Source organism: Lithobates pipiens, unplaced genomic scaffold, assembly GCF_037356315.1.
Source record: "Lithobates pipiens isolate NorthernLeopardFrog02 unplaced genomic scaffold, aLitPip1_a1.2 Scaffold_18, whole genome shotgun sequence".
Classification (NCBI taxonomy): Eukaryota; Metazoa; Chordata; class Amphibia; order Anura; family Ranidae; genus Lithobates; species Lithobates pipiens.
The window spans coordinates 631,013,124-631,027,855 of NW_027507758.1; the positions used below are offsets into that span (position 1 = coordinate 631,013,124).

Here is a 14,732-nt window from a genome sequence, read left to right on the forward strand (position 1 = left end):
TTGAATGACTTATATCACCATACAGGTACTTTTAAAGTATGTCTGACTTGCATATCCATTCGCATCTCTCTAACACCATGTGTTGAGATGGGCTTTGAGCAGTCCAATAAATGTTTAGATAGCTTAGCTGTGTCCACAAGTCCCTAAAAAATTCACACAAGAGGTTGTGTTAGACAAGGTGTCAGCTATTTAATTTTGTCTTCATGGTTGTATATTGTCCAAACAGTCTTTACTTGAGCACAATGGTTTTTTCTAGTTAAGGATTATTTCCATGTGATAAATACTTAGTCATTCCCTATGCAGGTTTGGTCTTAATCTAACCAACAAAGATAAGTACACATCATGTTTCAACACGGGGTTCTTGTTTCTTGCATCCCAGCTTTTCAATGGGTCGTATAAATTAGTCACCTAATTATGATGGAAGGAGAAGTGTTCTTTTGGGAGCAAAGTGTATTATTTCTTAATAAATTTACAACATAGGCAACGCTCTCTCACCACAATTGAACCTCCTCTCTGCACCAATCAGCTCCTCAGGCTCTCTCCTGCCAGTTCTTGCAGCTCTCCATACAGATAGGGACCAAATCATCAGATAGAGCAAGTCCAGGAGACAGGCCAAGATCAGTAACAACCAGGCAAAACAGTACAGAAGCAGCAGGCAAAGACAAGTCCAGTAAACAGGCCAGGGTCAGAGTAATCAAGTGAAGAAGGTTGAAACAGGAGCAGTAGTCCAAGGGCATGTTAGATCATACACAGATAAGCAGGTACACCAAAAATGTTCTTCCAACATATCAGCCGAGGAGGAAGAGGATAGACAATCAACATAACAGGACAGTCACTCAGCATCAGCATAGGCAGTCTTAAAAGGGATTTGATATTTCAAAAAAAATTATTCGGTTACATCAGCTTCAGGGTACCTGCCCAAGAACCACTGCACCACCAGGTTAAGGACGTGAGCCACACAGGGCACATGGGTCAGTTGTCCCTGTCGGAGAGCGGAGAGGAGGTTGGTGCCATTGTCGCAAACCACCATTCCTGGCTTAAGCTGGCGTGGCGTCAAACAACTCTCGGCCTGCCCCTGCAGAGCTGACAAAATATCTGCCCCAGTGTGGCTCCTGTCCCCCAAACAAACCAGCGCAAGCACGGCATGGCATTGTTTTGCCTGCGTACTTGCGTAGCCCCTTGAACGCCTACGGAGCACCGCTGGTTCTGAGGATAGAGCACTGGAAGAGGCCATGGAGGAAGAAGAAGAGGAGGGGGTGGAGGAGAGAGGTGGGCATGTGGATGGCTGGGAGTGAACTTCTTTCGACGGTCCAGCAGCTGGGCAGGGAAATTTGCCTGCTATAATCGGACGTGGGTGTACTGCTAGCAGAGTGCCCGCAAGCACTTGGCTGTGACACACCTAATTCTACACCTTCATTCCTCTCAGAGCAGGTTTCAGAGAGGATTGAAGGTCTAGTGGGGTTGGAGATCCCAGCTTATGAGAAGCAAGGAGAGGTCCGCTTTGTTCTTTGGTGTGGGTCTATGAGGTACGCTTGCCAACGAGCTGCATGTCAGGTCAACATATGTCTGGTCAAGCATGTGGTGCCCAAGCGGCTGATGTTTTGGCCACGCGAGATACGCTTGAGACATATGTTGCAAATAGCAGCGGTGCGATCTGATGCACTCGTCTCAAAAAAGGCCCACACCAAAGAACTTTTAGAATAACGTGCAGAGGCAGCGCCCTGCACAGGTGGAGCACTGCGGTGTGATTCAGTCAGTATGCTGCCCCTAAGCTGGCCCCCGGAGGGCATCCTGCCTCGTTGGACATGTGCCTCCTCCTCCTCCCTCCTACCAGGCACCCACGTGGAGTCAGTGCCCTCATCATCCCCTCCCTCTTCATCGCTGGAGCAAACCTGGCAGTATGCTGCAGCTTGTGGAACATGACTGCCAGATTGCTGTCCTTCTTGAGCATCCCCTCTCTCTGCGCTCACGCTACTGCCTTCCTCCAGCTCCAGCTGAGTATCATCATCAGAGCCTACAAAACACTGGGCATCCTCCTGGAGCATGTACCCAACACTGTGCTCAAAGAGTTCAGGGTACTCATCTGGAGGACGTGGTGGGTCTAGGGAAGGAGTCACTGATGATGACATTGAGACAAGGGAAGACGATGCGTTGGCAGCTGCTTTGCTTGTACCCTGAGCCTGGGTGAGAGAGGATGAGGAGGATGAAGAGGGCTTGGTCACCCACTCTACCAAGTCTTCGGCATGATGCGGCTCAACACGTCCAGCTGCCGAAAAGGACGACAAGCGTGTCCCATGGCCACGTGCCGATGATGACGATGCACCGCGTCCACGACCAGCACTGTTGTCTCTAGACACAGAGCCTGCTTGCCCTCTTTTATCGGCTCGCGCCTGTCTGCCTCTCCTTGTTGGCCTTCCAGACATGGTAATGGCCTGAAGGGAGATGGGAAAACCAGCAATTGGGTAGTGTATATAGTGCTGGAGGCACACAACACCACTAACTCCTGCAGATGGCTCAATTAGAGAAGAGCTATATAGGTGGATATAATGGTGTATAGTGTGGTCAGGGCACACAGACAACACGCACAATCTCCTACAATTGACTGCAAGCTCTATTACAGAAGAGCAATATAGCTAGCTATATAGGTGGATATAATGGTGTATAGTGCGGTCAGGACACGCAGACAACACACACAATCTCCTACAACTGACTGCAATCTCTATTACAGAAGAGCAATATAGTTAGCTATATAGGTGGATATAATGGTGTATAGTGCGGTCAGGGCACGCAGACAACATGCACAATCTCCTACAACTGACTGCAAGCTCTATTACATAAGAGCAATATAGCTAGCTATATAGGTGGATATAACGGTGTATAGTGCGGTCAGGGCACGCAGACAACATGCACAATCTCCTACAACTGACTGCAAGCTCTATTACAGAAGAGCAATATAGCTAGCTATATAGGTGGATATAACGGTGTATAGTGCAGTCAGGGCACGCAGACAACATGCACAATCTCCTATAACTGACTGCAAGCTCTATTACAGAAGAGCAATATAGCTAGCTATATAGGTGGATATAACGGTGTATAGTGCGGTCAGGGCACGCAGACAACATGCACAATCTCCTACAACTGACTGCAAGCTCTATTACAGAAGAGCAATATAGTTAGCTATATAGGTGGATATAATGGTGTATAGTGCGGTCAGGGCACGCAGACAACATGCACAATCTCCTACAACTGACTGCAAGCTCTATTACAGAAGAGCAATATAGCTAGCTATATAGGTGGATATAATGGTGTATAGTGCAGTCAGGGTACGCAGACAACATGCACAATCTCCTACAACTGACTGCAAGCTCTATTACAGAAGAGCAATATAGCTAGCTATATAGGTGGATATAATGGTGTATAGTGCGGTCAGGGCACGCAGACAACATGCACAATCTCCTACAACTGACTGCAAGCTCTATTACAGAAGAGCAATATAGCTAGCTATATAGGTGGATATAACGGTGTATACTACGGTCAGGGCACGCAGACAACACGCACAATCTCCTACAACTGACTGCAAGCTCTATTACAGAAGAGCAATATAGCTAGCTATATAGGTGAATATAACGGTGTATAGTGCGGTCAGGGCACACAGACAACATGCACAATCTCCTACAACTGACTGCAAGCTCTATTACAGAAGAGCAATATAGCTAGCTATATAGGTGGATATAACGGTGTATACTACGGTCAGGGCACGCAGACAACACGCACAATCTCCTACAACTGACTGCAAGCTCTATTACAGAAGAGCAATATAGCTAGCTATATAGGTGGCTATAACGGTGTATAGTGCGGTCAGGGCACACAGACAACATGCACAATCTCCTACAACTGACTGCAAGCTCTATTACAGAAGAGCAATATAGCTAGCTATATAGGTGGATATAACGGTGTATACTACGGTCAGGGCACGCAGACAACACGCACAATCTCCTACAACTGACTGCAAGCTCTATTACAGAAGAGCAATATAGCTAGCTATATAGGTGGCTATAACGGTGTATAGTGCGGTCAGGGCACACAGACAACATGCACAATCTCCTACAACTGACTGCAAGCTCTATTACAGAAGAGCAATATAGCTAGCTATATAGGTGGATATAATGGTGTATAGTGCGGTCAGGGCATGCAGACAACACGCACAATCTCCTACAACTGACTGCAAGCTCTATTACAGAAGAGCAATATAGCTAGCTATATACAGTAGGTGGATATAATGGTATATAGTGCGGTCAGGGCACGCAGACAACACGCACAATCTCCTACAACTGACTGCAAGCTTTATTACAGAAGAGCAATATAGCTAGCTATATAGGTGGATATAATGGTGTATACTGCGGTCAGGGCAGGCAGACAACACCCACAAACTCCTGCAGATTGCTAACAGCTCAATTACAGAAGAGCAAGAACGCAAAATCAGCCAATAACGAATGGTGTATACTGTGTTGAAGGTACACAGAGAACACCCACTAACTCCTACAGACGCCAACACACTACACAAGGCCGCCGCGCTGGCAGCCTTTTATAGTGTGGGGCGTGTACTACACAGCCTGAGCTATGATTGGCCACAGGCATCCTGCCTGTGGCCAATCATGGCTCTCCTCGCTGCCGGCGCTGTGATTGGCCAAGCATGCGGGGTCACAGTGCATGCTTGGCCAATCATGAGCCAGCAATGCACTGCGATGGCGCAGTGCATTGTGGGCCGTGAGCGCCACGCGAATTTGGTGCGAACGGCCCATAACGTTCGGTATTCGCCGAACGTGCGAACAGCCGATGTTAGAGTCGAACATAAATTCGACTCGAACACGAAGCTCATCCCTAATCACGGTGCTGGTTTCAGACAGTGAGGGAGATAGCAGCAGAGAAGCCAATCAGCAGGCAGTGCCAGCACCATGGCTGAGGATCAGCACTGGACTGGCATCTCCGTACCACCGCAGTGGAGCCCTGCATAGGTGGGGGTAAGGGCCGGGCAGAGGGAGGGGCTCAAGCACAGGTTGGGACACTGGCACAGGACTGCGCTGCCCTGACTGTGGCACTGATCATCTCCTGCACCCCCTTCATAGCCTGCCCTGACCTTGCCTCTCCTCCATGGCCTTCATGCGCTCCTGAATTGTCAAAATTTCACAGATAAAAAAGAATTCTTGTCGCTGTCGATTCCAGATTCACTTAATACTTTTGTTATGTCAGTGTCCATGTTGTGGGACTATGTGTGCACAGCTAGTAAGTATTTTGTGGCTGAAAATATAACCTGGAGGTTTTTAAGGTTCGCTGCAAACTTTTGGGCGCGTTCGCAGTTCGCGAAACGTCCCATCGGATGTTCGTCCATCACTGTAGACGGAGAGCCGCTCAGCAGCGTCAGCTCTGACAGATCTCCCCCCTCCCGGACAGGAGAGATAGCTTCTGCTCCTCCTCTTCCCACCCTCTCCTCCTGTGTCTGCCCCACCCACTCTCCTTGGCAGTGTTCTCTGTCCTGCTTTCCTTCCATCTTTCCTTTCTTTCTTTTTTTTCTTTCCTTCCATCTTTCCATCCTTTCTTTTTCTCTCTCTTTCCTTCCATCTTTCCTTTCTTTCCTTCCATCTTTCCTTTTTTCTCTTTCCTTCCTTCTCCACCCCTTTCTTTCCTTCCTTCTCTTTCTTTCGATTCTTTCTTTCTTTCCATATTTCCTTTCTAACTGTGAAAGGAGATCCAACTTGTCCTCTTCCTTCAGGTTGGGGGCCTGTAACATAGCCCCACTAGCTTCTTGCCTTTGAAGTTCCACCCACACGTATTCCACCTCCCCCTTCCCTGATGTAATATCTCTCCTTCGCGTGTAAATCGTTATTTGATATATAGGCACACCCCTCCTCCATTTCCAACTTCCCTGTCCCTCCGATACAAGGAATACCCCTGGATATTTACCAACCAGTCATGTGAGCTGACAAGCCAAGTTTCTGTTATTCCCATAAAATCCACATACTCCTTGTGTAACAGCAGCTCTAGATCCTCAATTTTGTTAGCTGGGCTCCTGCCAATTGTGAACATGCCCCTTCGTTTTGTACGGGTGCATATTATTATCTCCTTAGGTGTGCTGAGGCTGCAATTTTGATCTGCCCACTCATTCACCATGGGATTAGATGTTATGGGTATAATATCCCTCGTGCCTCCACTATTACCCTCTGTCCTACACTCAAAGCTGGCTCTCTTCTTCTAAACCCCCCACCCAACACCTAGTTTAAAAGCCACTCCAACTTCTCAGACATCTTTTTTTCCAGCATGGCTGCACCCTCCCCCCCCCCATTGAGGTGCAGCCCGTCCCTACTAAAGAGTCAAAAACTAACTGAAAAGTCAGCCCAGTTCTCCAGGAACCCGAACTCCTCCTTCCTACACCAGCTCCTCAGCCACTTGTTAAGTTCCCTAAGCTCTTGCTGCATCTCTTGTGTGGCGAGGCACAGGTAGTATTTCTGAGAAAACCACCTTGGACTTCCTTCTCTTCAATCTATTCCCTAAGTCCCTGAAATTTTTTAGGACTTTCCATCTTCCACTTACTTTGTCATTGGTACCAACGTGTACCATGACAGCTGGGTCCTCCCTAGCCCCGCTCAATAATCTGTCCACCCGATCCGTGATGTGCCAAACCTGAGCACCCGGTAAAGAACATACAGTTTGGTAACCAGTCTGTGTGACAGATTGCCCTCTCTGTCCTTCCAATAACCGAGTTCCCCACTACCAGTACCTGTCTAACCTTGCCCCCGTTCTTACTGGAGCAGTCATTCCGTACTGGCAGCGAGGGGAGGGAGGCGAGCAGCCAGTACGGATGCCACCCAGCAATGCCCCTGAGCTGATATCCCCAACATCACACAACTTGGCACATTTGTTGGAGTGTAACAACTCAGGACTGGCCTCCCTAGTGCTCTTCCCTCTACACCTCCTTGTATCCGTCACCCAGCTACCTGCGTCTGTCTCCTGTACCACCATTTCTCCACCCCCCTCTATACTGGTCCAATCCAGCACCTGCTGAATAATGTTGCCGCCTTGTTTTCTAGATCTGGGCTTCCAGAGAAACAACTTGTCAGATCTTACACAGCAGTATTCAACCTCGAATGGCTCATCAAGGAACGCATACATGGAGCTGGTTGTGCACTGGGTCACATCACCAATCCTGTTGGACATTTTAATATTTGTAATAAAGATTTATATTTTATTTCATTTTTGTGTTCGTCCTTTTTATACCAATAAAGTCAAACATAGAAGGTTTATATATATATATATATATATATTAATAAACATCTAAGGCCGCGTACACACGGGCGGATTGTCTGTCCAACTTAGTCGTTTCAGCGGACAATCCGCTCGTGTGTGGGCTTCAGCGGACTTTTTCAGCGGACTGTCTGACGAACAAAGTCTTACAGAATTTCCGTAATTTTGTCCGTCCAAACTTGGTTTCAGCGGACAGTCCGCTCGTGTGTAGGCAAGTTGGACGGACTAAGTATGGCGCATGCTCAGAAAGGATTTACACGGCCGAAGGTTGCATTGCAGTGTATTGGACGTCGTTTTTCTAGTCCCGTCGTACGTGCTGTACACGTCATCGCGCAAGCTTTCAGCGGACTGTCTGTTCATCGTGTGTGGTCAAGTCTGTTCATTCAAAATTTGGACGGACTGTCTGTCGGATTGTCTGACGAACTTAGTTGGGCAGACAATCCGCCCGTGTGTACGTGGCCTAAGTCTTTGTAAAACTTACACCACAAAATGTGCCAATGAAAGGTAATGACTCCATTTTTATTTTTTTACTTCTATCAATGGCCAACACGGTACAACACTTCATCCATGTCTTTGGTGATCTCTGATCTCCTTATCAACTGTTTCTTACATGATGAAGATCAGCCATGGAGTATATCTGAGGTGTATATCAGGGTGTGCTTCTTGCCCACATGAGAGCTGTGATGTCCAGCAACATTCATATAGAAGACATTTCCCACACTCACTAATAGCCCTTGTACACACGGTCGGACATTCCGATGGAAAATGTCAGATAGGACCGTGTTGTCGGATAATCCGACCTTGTGTGGGCTCCATCGGACTGTTTCCGTCGGAATATCCGACCGACAAAGTTTTAGAGCTGGGCTATAAAATTTTCCGACAACATGATCCGATCAGACTTTGTCCAATCGTTTGTAGAGAATTCCGATCGGACAAAGTGCCACGCATGCTCAGATCAAATTCCTAGACCAAAGCTATTGGCTATTAGCCTAAACGTAGTCCCGTCGTACCGAAATAACGTTATCACATTCTGAATGATCGGATTTTGCGACAACCTTGTCCGCCGTGTGTATGCAACACCAGTTTCGGACAAAATCCATCGGACAAAATCCGACGGATTTGGTTGTTGGAATGACCGACCGTGTGTATAAGTAAAAAAAAAAGGCTTCCCCCTGAATGGGTGGGATTTTAAATGACCATCAACTCCAGACACAAATGGACACAATAATATACAAATTTTATTCATAAATTACACAATGTACATAATATTACCAGGAAGTACAAATGGGCTAAACAATGTCTTCCTGGTGTATTAATAAATAAACATATATACAGAACAAAATATGATTAAAACAATGCTTGTCCTATATCACCCACACCCGACCCGTTTCCAGTTGCTGATAATTCAGAAGCTTCATCAGGGGTGAACAAACTTGATGATATAGCAATCTAGTGAGGTGTAAGTTCGAGGATCAAAATGCCTGCCATTTAGAAAAATATAAGTATGTCTGAAGAGTACTTTAAATACTATCGAGATGTCAACCAAGTACAGGATGTCCTGCTAATTACTTCCAGATCAGTTAGACGGATTCTATGGCAAGGGGGGGTTTTGTTTCTATGTGAGACATTAATTGGAACAAACAATGGCTATCTGGATGTTTCAAGCTCACCTTCATGTGTGTGTCAAGCTGAATTAGCATGTATATGACTTGCACCCAGGGTTGCCTTGTCCCATTCCCAGGAAATAAGCCCAAAAGGAAAACTGGAAGCTGTAGTCCAACCACAAATTACAAACAGCAAAGCAGTCCTCTATGTGCAGCGTATGGAGGTGTATAAGGGCATACACCTCGAGGGTTGTGTGGGATCCCTGATGTACAGGAGGACAGGACTTCAGTGAGGAACAATTCCCTCACTCAGGACAGGAATACGGCTTCTCCCCCTTGTGAGATCTCTGATGTCTGTAAAGATTGGACTTCTGTGAGGAACAAATCCCTCAGTCAGACCAGGAAAGTTTGTTCTCCTCCGTGCCCAATTTCAGATGACTGTAAACAGAGGACTTCTGTGGGTTATATTTCCGCCAATCAGAACATGAATGTAGATCTACACCCGTGTGCAATTTCTCATGTTTGGTAAGATGTGACTTCTTAATAAAACCTTTCCCACACTCAAAACAGAAATATGGCTTTACTCCCGTATGCAATCTCTGATGTATATGAAAATATGACTTTTCTGTAAAACATTTCCCACACTCAGGACAGGAATATGGTTTTTCCCCCGTGTGATACCGCATATGATTGGAAAGAGAGGTTTCCCGAGAGAAACATTTACCACACTCCACACAGGAATACGGCTTCTCCCCCGTGTGCACTCTCTGATGCACGCTAAGATTGGACTTCCATGAAAAACTTTTCCCGCACTCAGGGCAAGAATACGACTTCTCACATGTGTGAGACCTTTTATGAAGATTAAGCCTGTATTGAGTGTGGAAACAATTCCCGCACTCAGGACAGGAATATCGTTTCTCCCCTCTATGCAATCTCTGATGTAGGGAAAGATTGGACTTGCATGAAAAACTTTTCCCGCAGTCAGGGCAGGAATACAGCTTCTCTCTTGTGTGAGATCTTTTATGAACATTAAGATGGGATTTAAAACGGAAACACTTCCCGCACTCAGCACAGGAATACAGCTTCTCCCCTGTGTGAGATCTCTGATGTGTGTAAAGATGGGACTTTTGTGAAAAACATTTCCCACACTCAGGACAGGAATATGGCTTCTCTCCTGTGTGAGATCTCTGATGTCTGGAAAAATCAGACTTCTGTGAAAAACATTTCCCGCACTCAGGACAGGAAAATGGCTTCTCTCCTGTGTGAGATCTCTGATGTTCATTAAGTTTGGATTTAGAATGGAAACACTTCCCGCACTCAGTACAGGAAAACCTCTTATCTGTTGGAAGGACGGCACCGTCCCTCACAGTCTGAGGTTCCTCAGGATAAGAGGAATACGATGGTCCATCTACACTGTGTGGTGCCGGATGGACATTTGAGGTAGTCGGGTTTTCTCCTGGACTATACTGTGTGATGTCCTCATCTTCTACTTTACAGTCTGGAGACAAAGTGAGACAATCCTCTGAGGTTTTCCTCATCTCCCGTCCATCTACTAAAATAGAAATAAAAAGATTATTACTAGACATGAGCTGATTGGTTCCCCTAAACCAGAACTCCGCCCACATCAGGCAGCTTTGTCTCTGATGATCTTACAATTCCCCCCTCAAGGTAACTAGTAAATGGGTCCTCTGTAGGGTGGCAACTAATGATTATTTTCATAATTGATTAGTTGGCCGATTATTGTTTTGATTAATTGGATAAAAACCTCAAAAAAAGGTTGGTGTATAATTGAGTTAATATTCTTGAATATCTATATACAGCGGTAAATATAAATATCCAGATATATAGTTGGATATTTAATCCACTCTGAGAATAACAGACGGATAGATGTATTATTAGAGGGAGAATCTGCTACATATCAGAATCAGAGATCAACATTATTAAAATGTAAATAAAGATGTAAAAGGCTGTTTTGCAGATGATCAGACAGGAGTGTAATATAATATGATGGATGACAGACTCCCTTGTCATAGACAGGTAGGTGGGTACAAGCTCCCTGCACCTGATGTCACTTATGCTGGCCGTACACAAACTCATTTTTCTTTCAAAAAAAATTCATCCAATTTTCTAACCATTAGTGGGTCAAATCAGTGTTCATTTCCAACTACAGTGATGGGAAAATTCGAAGGAGCAGAACCGAAAACTTTTCTCCATAGAACAAATTTTCACATCGTGTATGTGTTTTTTTCTCAGAAGTTACATTCATTTTAAAATTGAATGTTAAAAGGAAGTGGAATTTTCAAACTACACTCGTCCATTCATCAAATGTACAAATAATTTTCGTACATGTGTGAATATTCTCGTCCAAAAATCAATCCGTGTACGGCCAGCATAAGACATTTAGTAGCAGCAGCATGATTTTTTTGAATCATCTGTTATGATGGGGTTAAAGAAAATCCTTTATATTACAAAAACAGCAGATAATCACTATTATAAGGGATTCATTTATACTGTGAAATATCAAAAGTAATATATCTTATAATATATATATATATATATATATATATATATATATATATATATATAATAAATATACCCAGAAGTAGAATATATGGGGATTTTATCTGGGAGTCACTCCTGAAGGTATATGGAGGTTAGAATTTGTTTTTTTATTATATTAAATAGTATTAAAGTAGTACTGAGAGCTGAGACTTTTTTCATGGATATAATAATTTTATATATAATGCACAACACTAGTAAACTTTTACTTTATGTAATAGTAATGCCTTCTATCACCTCCAGTCTATAGTCTCACTTTTGTTGTGTGTTGAGTTATTTTGAGGGGACAGCAAATTTACACTGTTATACAAGCTGTACACTCACTACTTTACATTGTAGACAAGTGTCATTTCTTCAGTGTTGTCACATGAAAAGATAGAAGAAAAGATTTACAAAAATGTGAGGGGTGTACTCACTTTTGTGAGATACTGTATTTAGTGTTAATGACCCACCTGTGCTGATCTCTGTAGGAGTGTCCTCCTCTATAAATGTCCCCGTTATTCCATCCTCCTCCATAGACTGCTGATCATCCCTCACATACCTCTCTTCTTCTTCTGATTTACCCTCAAATTCTATATCGATTGGATCTCCACTCTAAATCAAGAAAATGAGAGAGAGAATATCATCTGTAAAATATAAGATTTATTATTGTGGCATCACATAGAAAATCCACACATCATCTCTAGGAGTCCATGTTCTAGAGGCTCCATCCCACCAACCTTGTAACAGTGAGGGATGGCGTGATCTTCCTGTGTGGAATCCCGGGAATACAGAGGACGGGGACATCTCTCTGGTGAGTTTCTGTAGCTGGATGACTCCATCATGGTGTCCTGGTACAGATCTTTGGGTTCTTTTAGAGACTCCTCCATCACTCCATCCTCATCATCCTCCTCTTTTATCTCTTCTTTAACTTCAATTTTAGACTCTCTCAGGTTTCCACTCTGAATATATAATAAAATGACATCAATGGTAACAATGCAGATGATGTACAGATCCTAATGATACTATCAGTGATTGTTCCTCACCTACCTGATAATGGTGGGGGATGGTGTGATCTTCCTGTGTGGAATCCCGGGAATACAGAGGACGGGGACATCTCTCTGGTGGGTTTCTGGTATTAGGTGGCTCCATCATATCCTTGTGTCCTTCTGAAATCTCCTCCATCACTCCATACGCCTCATCCTCCTCTTTATACTCTTCTTTAACATCAATATTATCATCCCCGAGGTTTCCACTCTGAATATATAATAAAACATTCATTGTAACAAACATGCTGTGTATAAATCAGAACTACCAATAATTGTCACTCATCTACCTGATGATGGTGGGGGATGGTGTGATCTTCCTGTGTGGAATCCCAGGAATACAGAGGACGGGGACATCTCTCTGGTGGGTTTCTGTAGCTGGATGACTCCACCATGGTGTCCTGGTACAGATCTTTGTGTTCTTTTAGAGACTCCTCCATCACCCCATCCTCATCATCCTCCTCTTTTATCTCTTCTTTAACCTCAACTTTAGAATCTCTCAGGTTTCCACTCTGAATATAGAATAAAAATGACATCAATGGTAACAATGCAGATAATGTACAGATCCTAATGATACTATCAGTGATTGTTCCTCATCTACCTGATGATGGTGAGGGATGGTGTGACCTTCCTGTGTGGAATCCCGGGAATACAGAGGACGGGGACATCTCTCTGGTGGGTTCCCATTACTGGATCCATCTGTAGGAAACACACACACTGACTGAATACATTGTTTCTATGTGTTTATCAGATGATGGGGGATCTAGGTGGAGTCTCCATACTGCTCTCTCCTTTACAATAAAGTCTCCTCTTACCCGGTGATGTGAGGGGCGGCTGATTGTCCATCATGACGTCCTTGTAGAGATCCTTGTGTCCTTCTACTCCCACTCCTCCATGGAGAGATAGAACGAAACTGAAGAGTGAACTTTGACCTTTACCATACAGAAATCTGTCAGGAATGTGTGAAAGTAAGCTCTCATGTGATCAGGTGACGTGCGGAGGAACGGAGTGTAAATAGCAGACAATTTTCTCCAGAGCTCCTAATGGTGGGGATGGATTTTTCTGAGTGCTGGTGCCAAGTTTCCACCCCCCAGGATCACTGCAGGTGTGGAGAAAAGCTGTGTAAGAGAATATGGAGGAGAGATGAGGAGGAGATCCAGGAATCAGGATAAAGGTCAGGACAAGCAACAGACGAGAGATGAAGCCTTGGTCACTACACAGAAAATCAATCCAAGGAAACAACAGGCAGGACGAGGAATAGCAAGAAGGAGCCCAGAGACAAATGAGAATATTGCTCAGCCAATGGGAGATGATCTCAGCATGACTTACATAATGAAGGAGATGAGGGGGAGGGGAGGAAGTCACTTATGGTGACCATAGAGACATGGAAATTCAGCTGGTTCAGAAGGGATCGGTCACATTTTCCTCCATGTGTGCTCCCTATGGATGAGCTCAGGCATGTTCGCATTCTCCACGTGCAGAGCCCGCCAGGAAGTTGGCGCAGCGCTGCGCTAATCACAGGTAGTGAGACATTGCCCGATCTCTGCAGCCGCACATCGGGGCAATGTCTCACTGCCTGTGATTAGCGCAGCTCTGCACTGACTTCCTGGCGGGCTCAGCACATGGAGCATGCAAACACGCCTGAGCTCATCCTTAGTGGTCACTGCCCGATAAAAGTCACTCGATCAGCAGCTGCAGCCAATAGCTTCATCACGGATCTTTGTATTCTGAGAGCGGAGGAGCGCCCCCCATTGTCAGAATACAGTAGTGCAGCGGGGAGGATTCCCCCATCCCCCTCCAATGTGTGGATGGGGGAATCACTTCTGTTTTTTTTCACTCATCCCGCTGGATGAACGATAAAACTGAACCATGTATGGCCAGCTTTGGAAGCAAAATATATTCATCATCAACTGATCCCCCTGAAGGGGTTAATCTACTTACCTCCTCTGCCGTCAGATCCTGCAGTGTCTTCTCACTACGTCTTATCAAATGGGATGTTCTGTATTTACCTGACATCACTTCCTGTCTGTATTCCATAATGACTTCCTGTCTGGGTAGAGGTGAGATCACCACCTTGTGGAGCTCAGAGGAACTGCAGCTCAAGAACACAGCCTTGTGCTGTGTGTGTGTAACGCTGGTATTTTTAATACCAATGCTAGTGTATTTTTCTAAATTTAAGTTGTCTGAAGCTGCAGTTTGGCTCAGATTAATTATACTTGTAGCGGCGGCTCTTGAAGAGCATTTG

At 45.0% G+C, this 14,732-nt stretch overlaps 2 protein-coding genes across 2 annotated transcripts in view; both read right to left on the reverse strand.

Annotated features, from left to right (window-relative positions):
* LOC143986879 (uncharacterized) overlaps positions 1 to 14,732 on the reverse strand; it is a 1,041,669-nt gene that overhangs the window by 618,919 nt on the left and 408,018 nt on the right. Inside the window, exons 6-8 of the mRNA XM_077485285.1 lie at positions 12,778 to 12,999; positions 12,492 to 12,698; positions 12,182 to 12,403 (exon numbers count right to left, since the gene is read on the reverse strand). Coding sequence (XP_077341411.1) covers positions 12,182 to 12,403; positions 12,492 to 12,698; positions 12,778 to 12,999 — 651 coding nt within the window. The remainder of the gene's footprint in view (positions 1 to 12,181; positions 12,404 to 12,491; positions 12,699 to 12,777; positions 13,000 to 14,732) is intronic.
* Positions 8,518 to 12,052, reverse strand: LOC143989741 (uncharacterized). Its single transcript, XM_077490013.1, has 2 exons — positions 11,915 to 12,052; positions 8,518 to 10,452 (listed from the first exon to the last, which is right to left on the reverse strand). Exons 1-2 carry the CDS (start codon positions 11,976 to 11,978, stop codon positions 9,293 to 9,295), a joined length of 1,224 nt encoding a protein of 407 aa, XP_077346139.1. The 5' UTR covers positions 11,979 to 12,052; the 3' UTR covers positions 8,518 to 9,292.

Coding starts and splice junctions, on each gene's coding strand:
- LOC143989741 (XM_077490013.1), bottom strand. CDS start 11,978: ATGGAGGAGGATGGAATAACGGGGACATTTATAGAGGAGGACACTCCT. Junction 10,453..11,914: donor TCCTACAGAGATCAGCACAG/GTGGGTCATTAA, acceptor CTATTTTAGTAG/ATGGACGGGAGATGAGGAAA.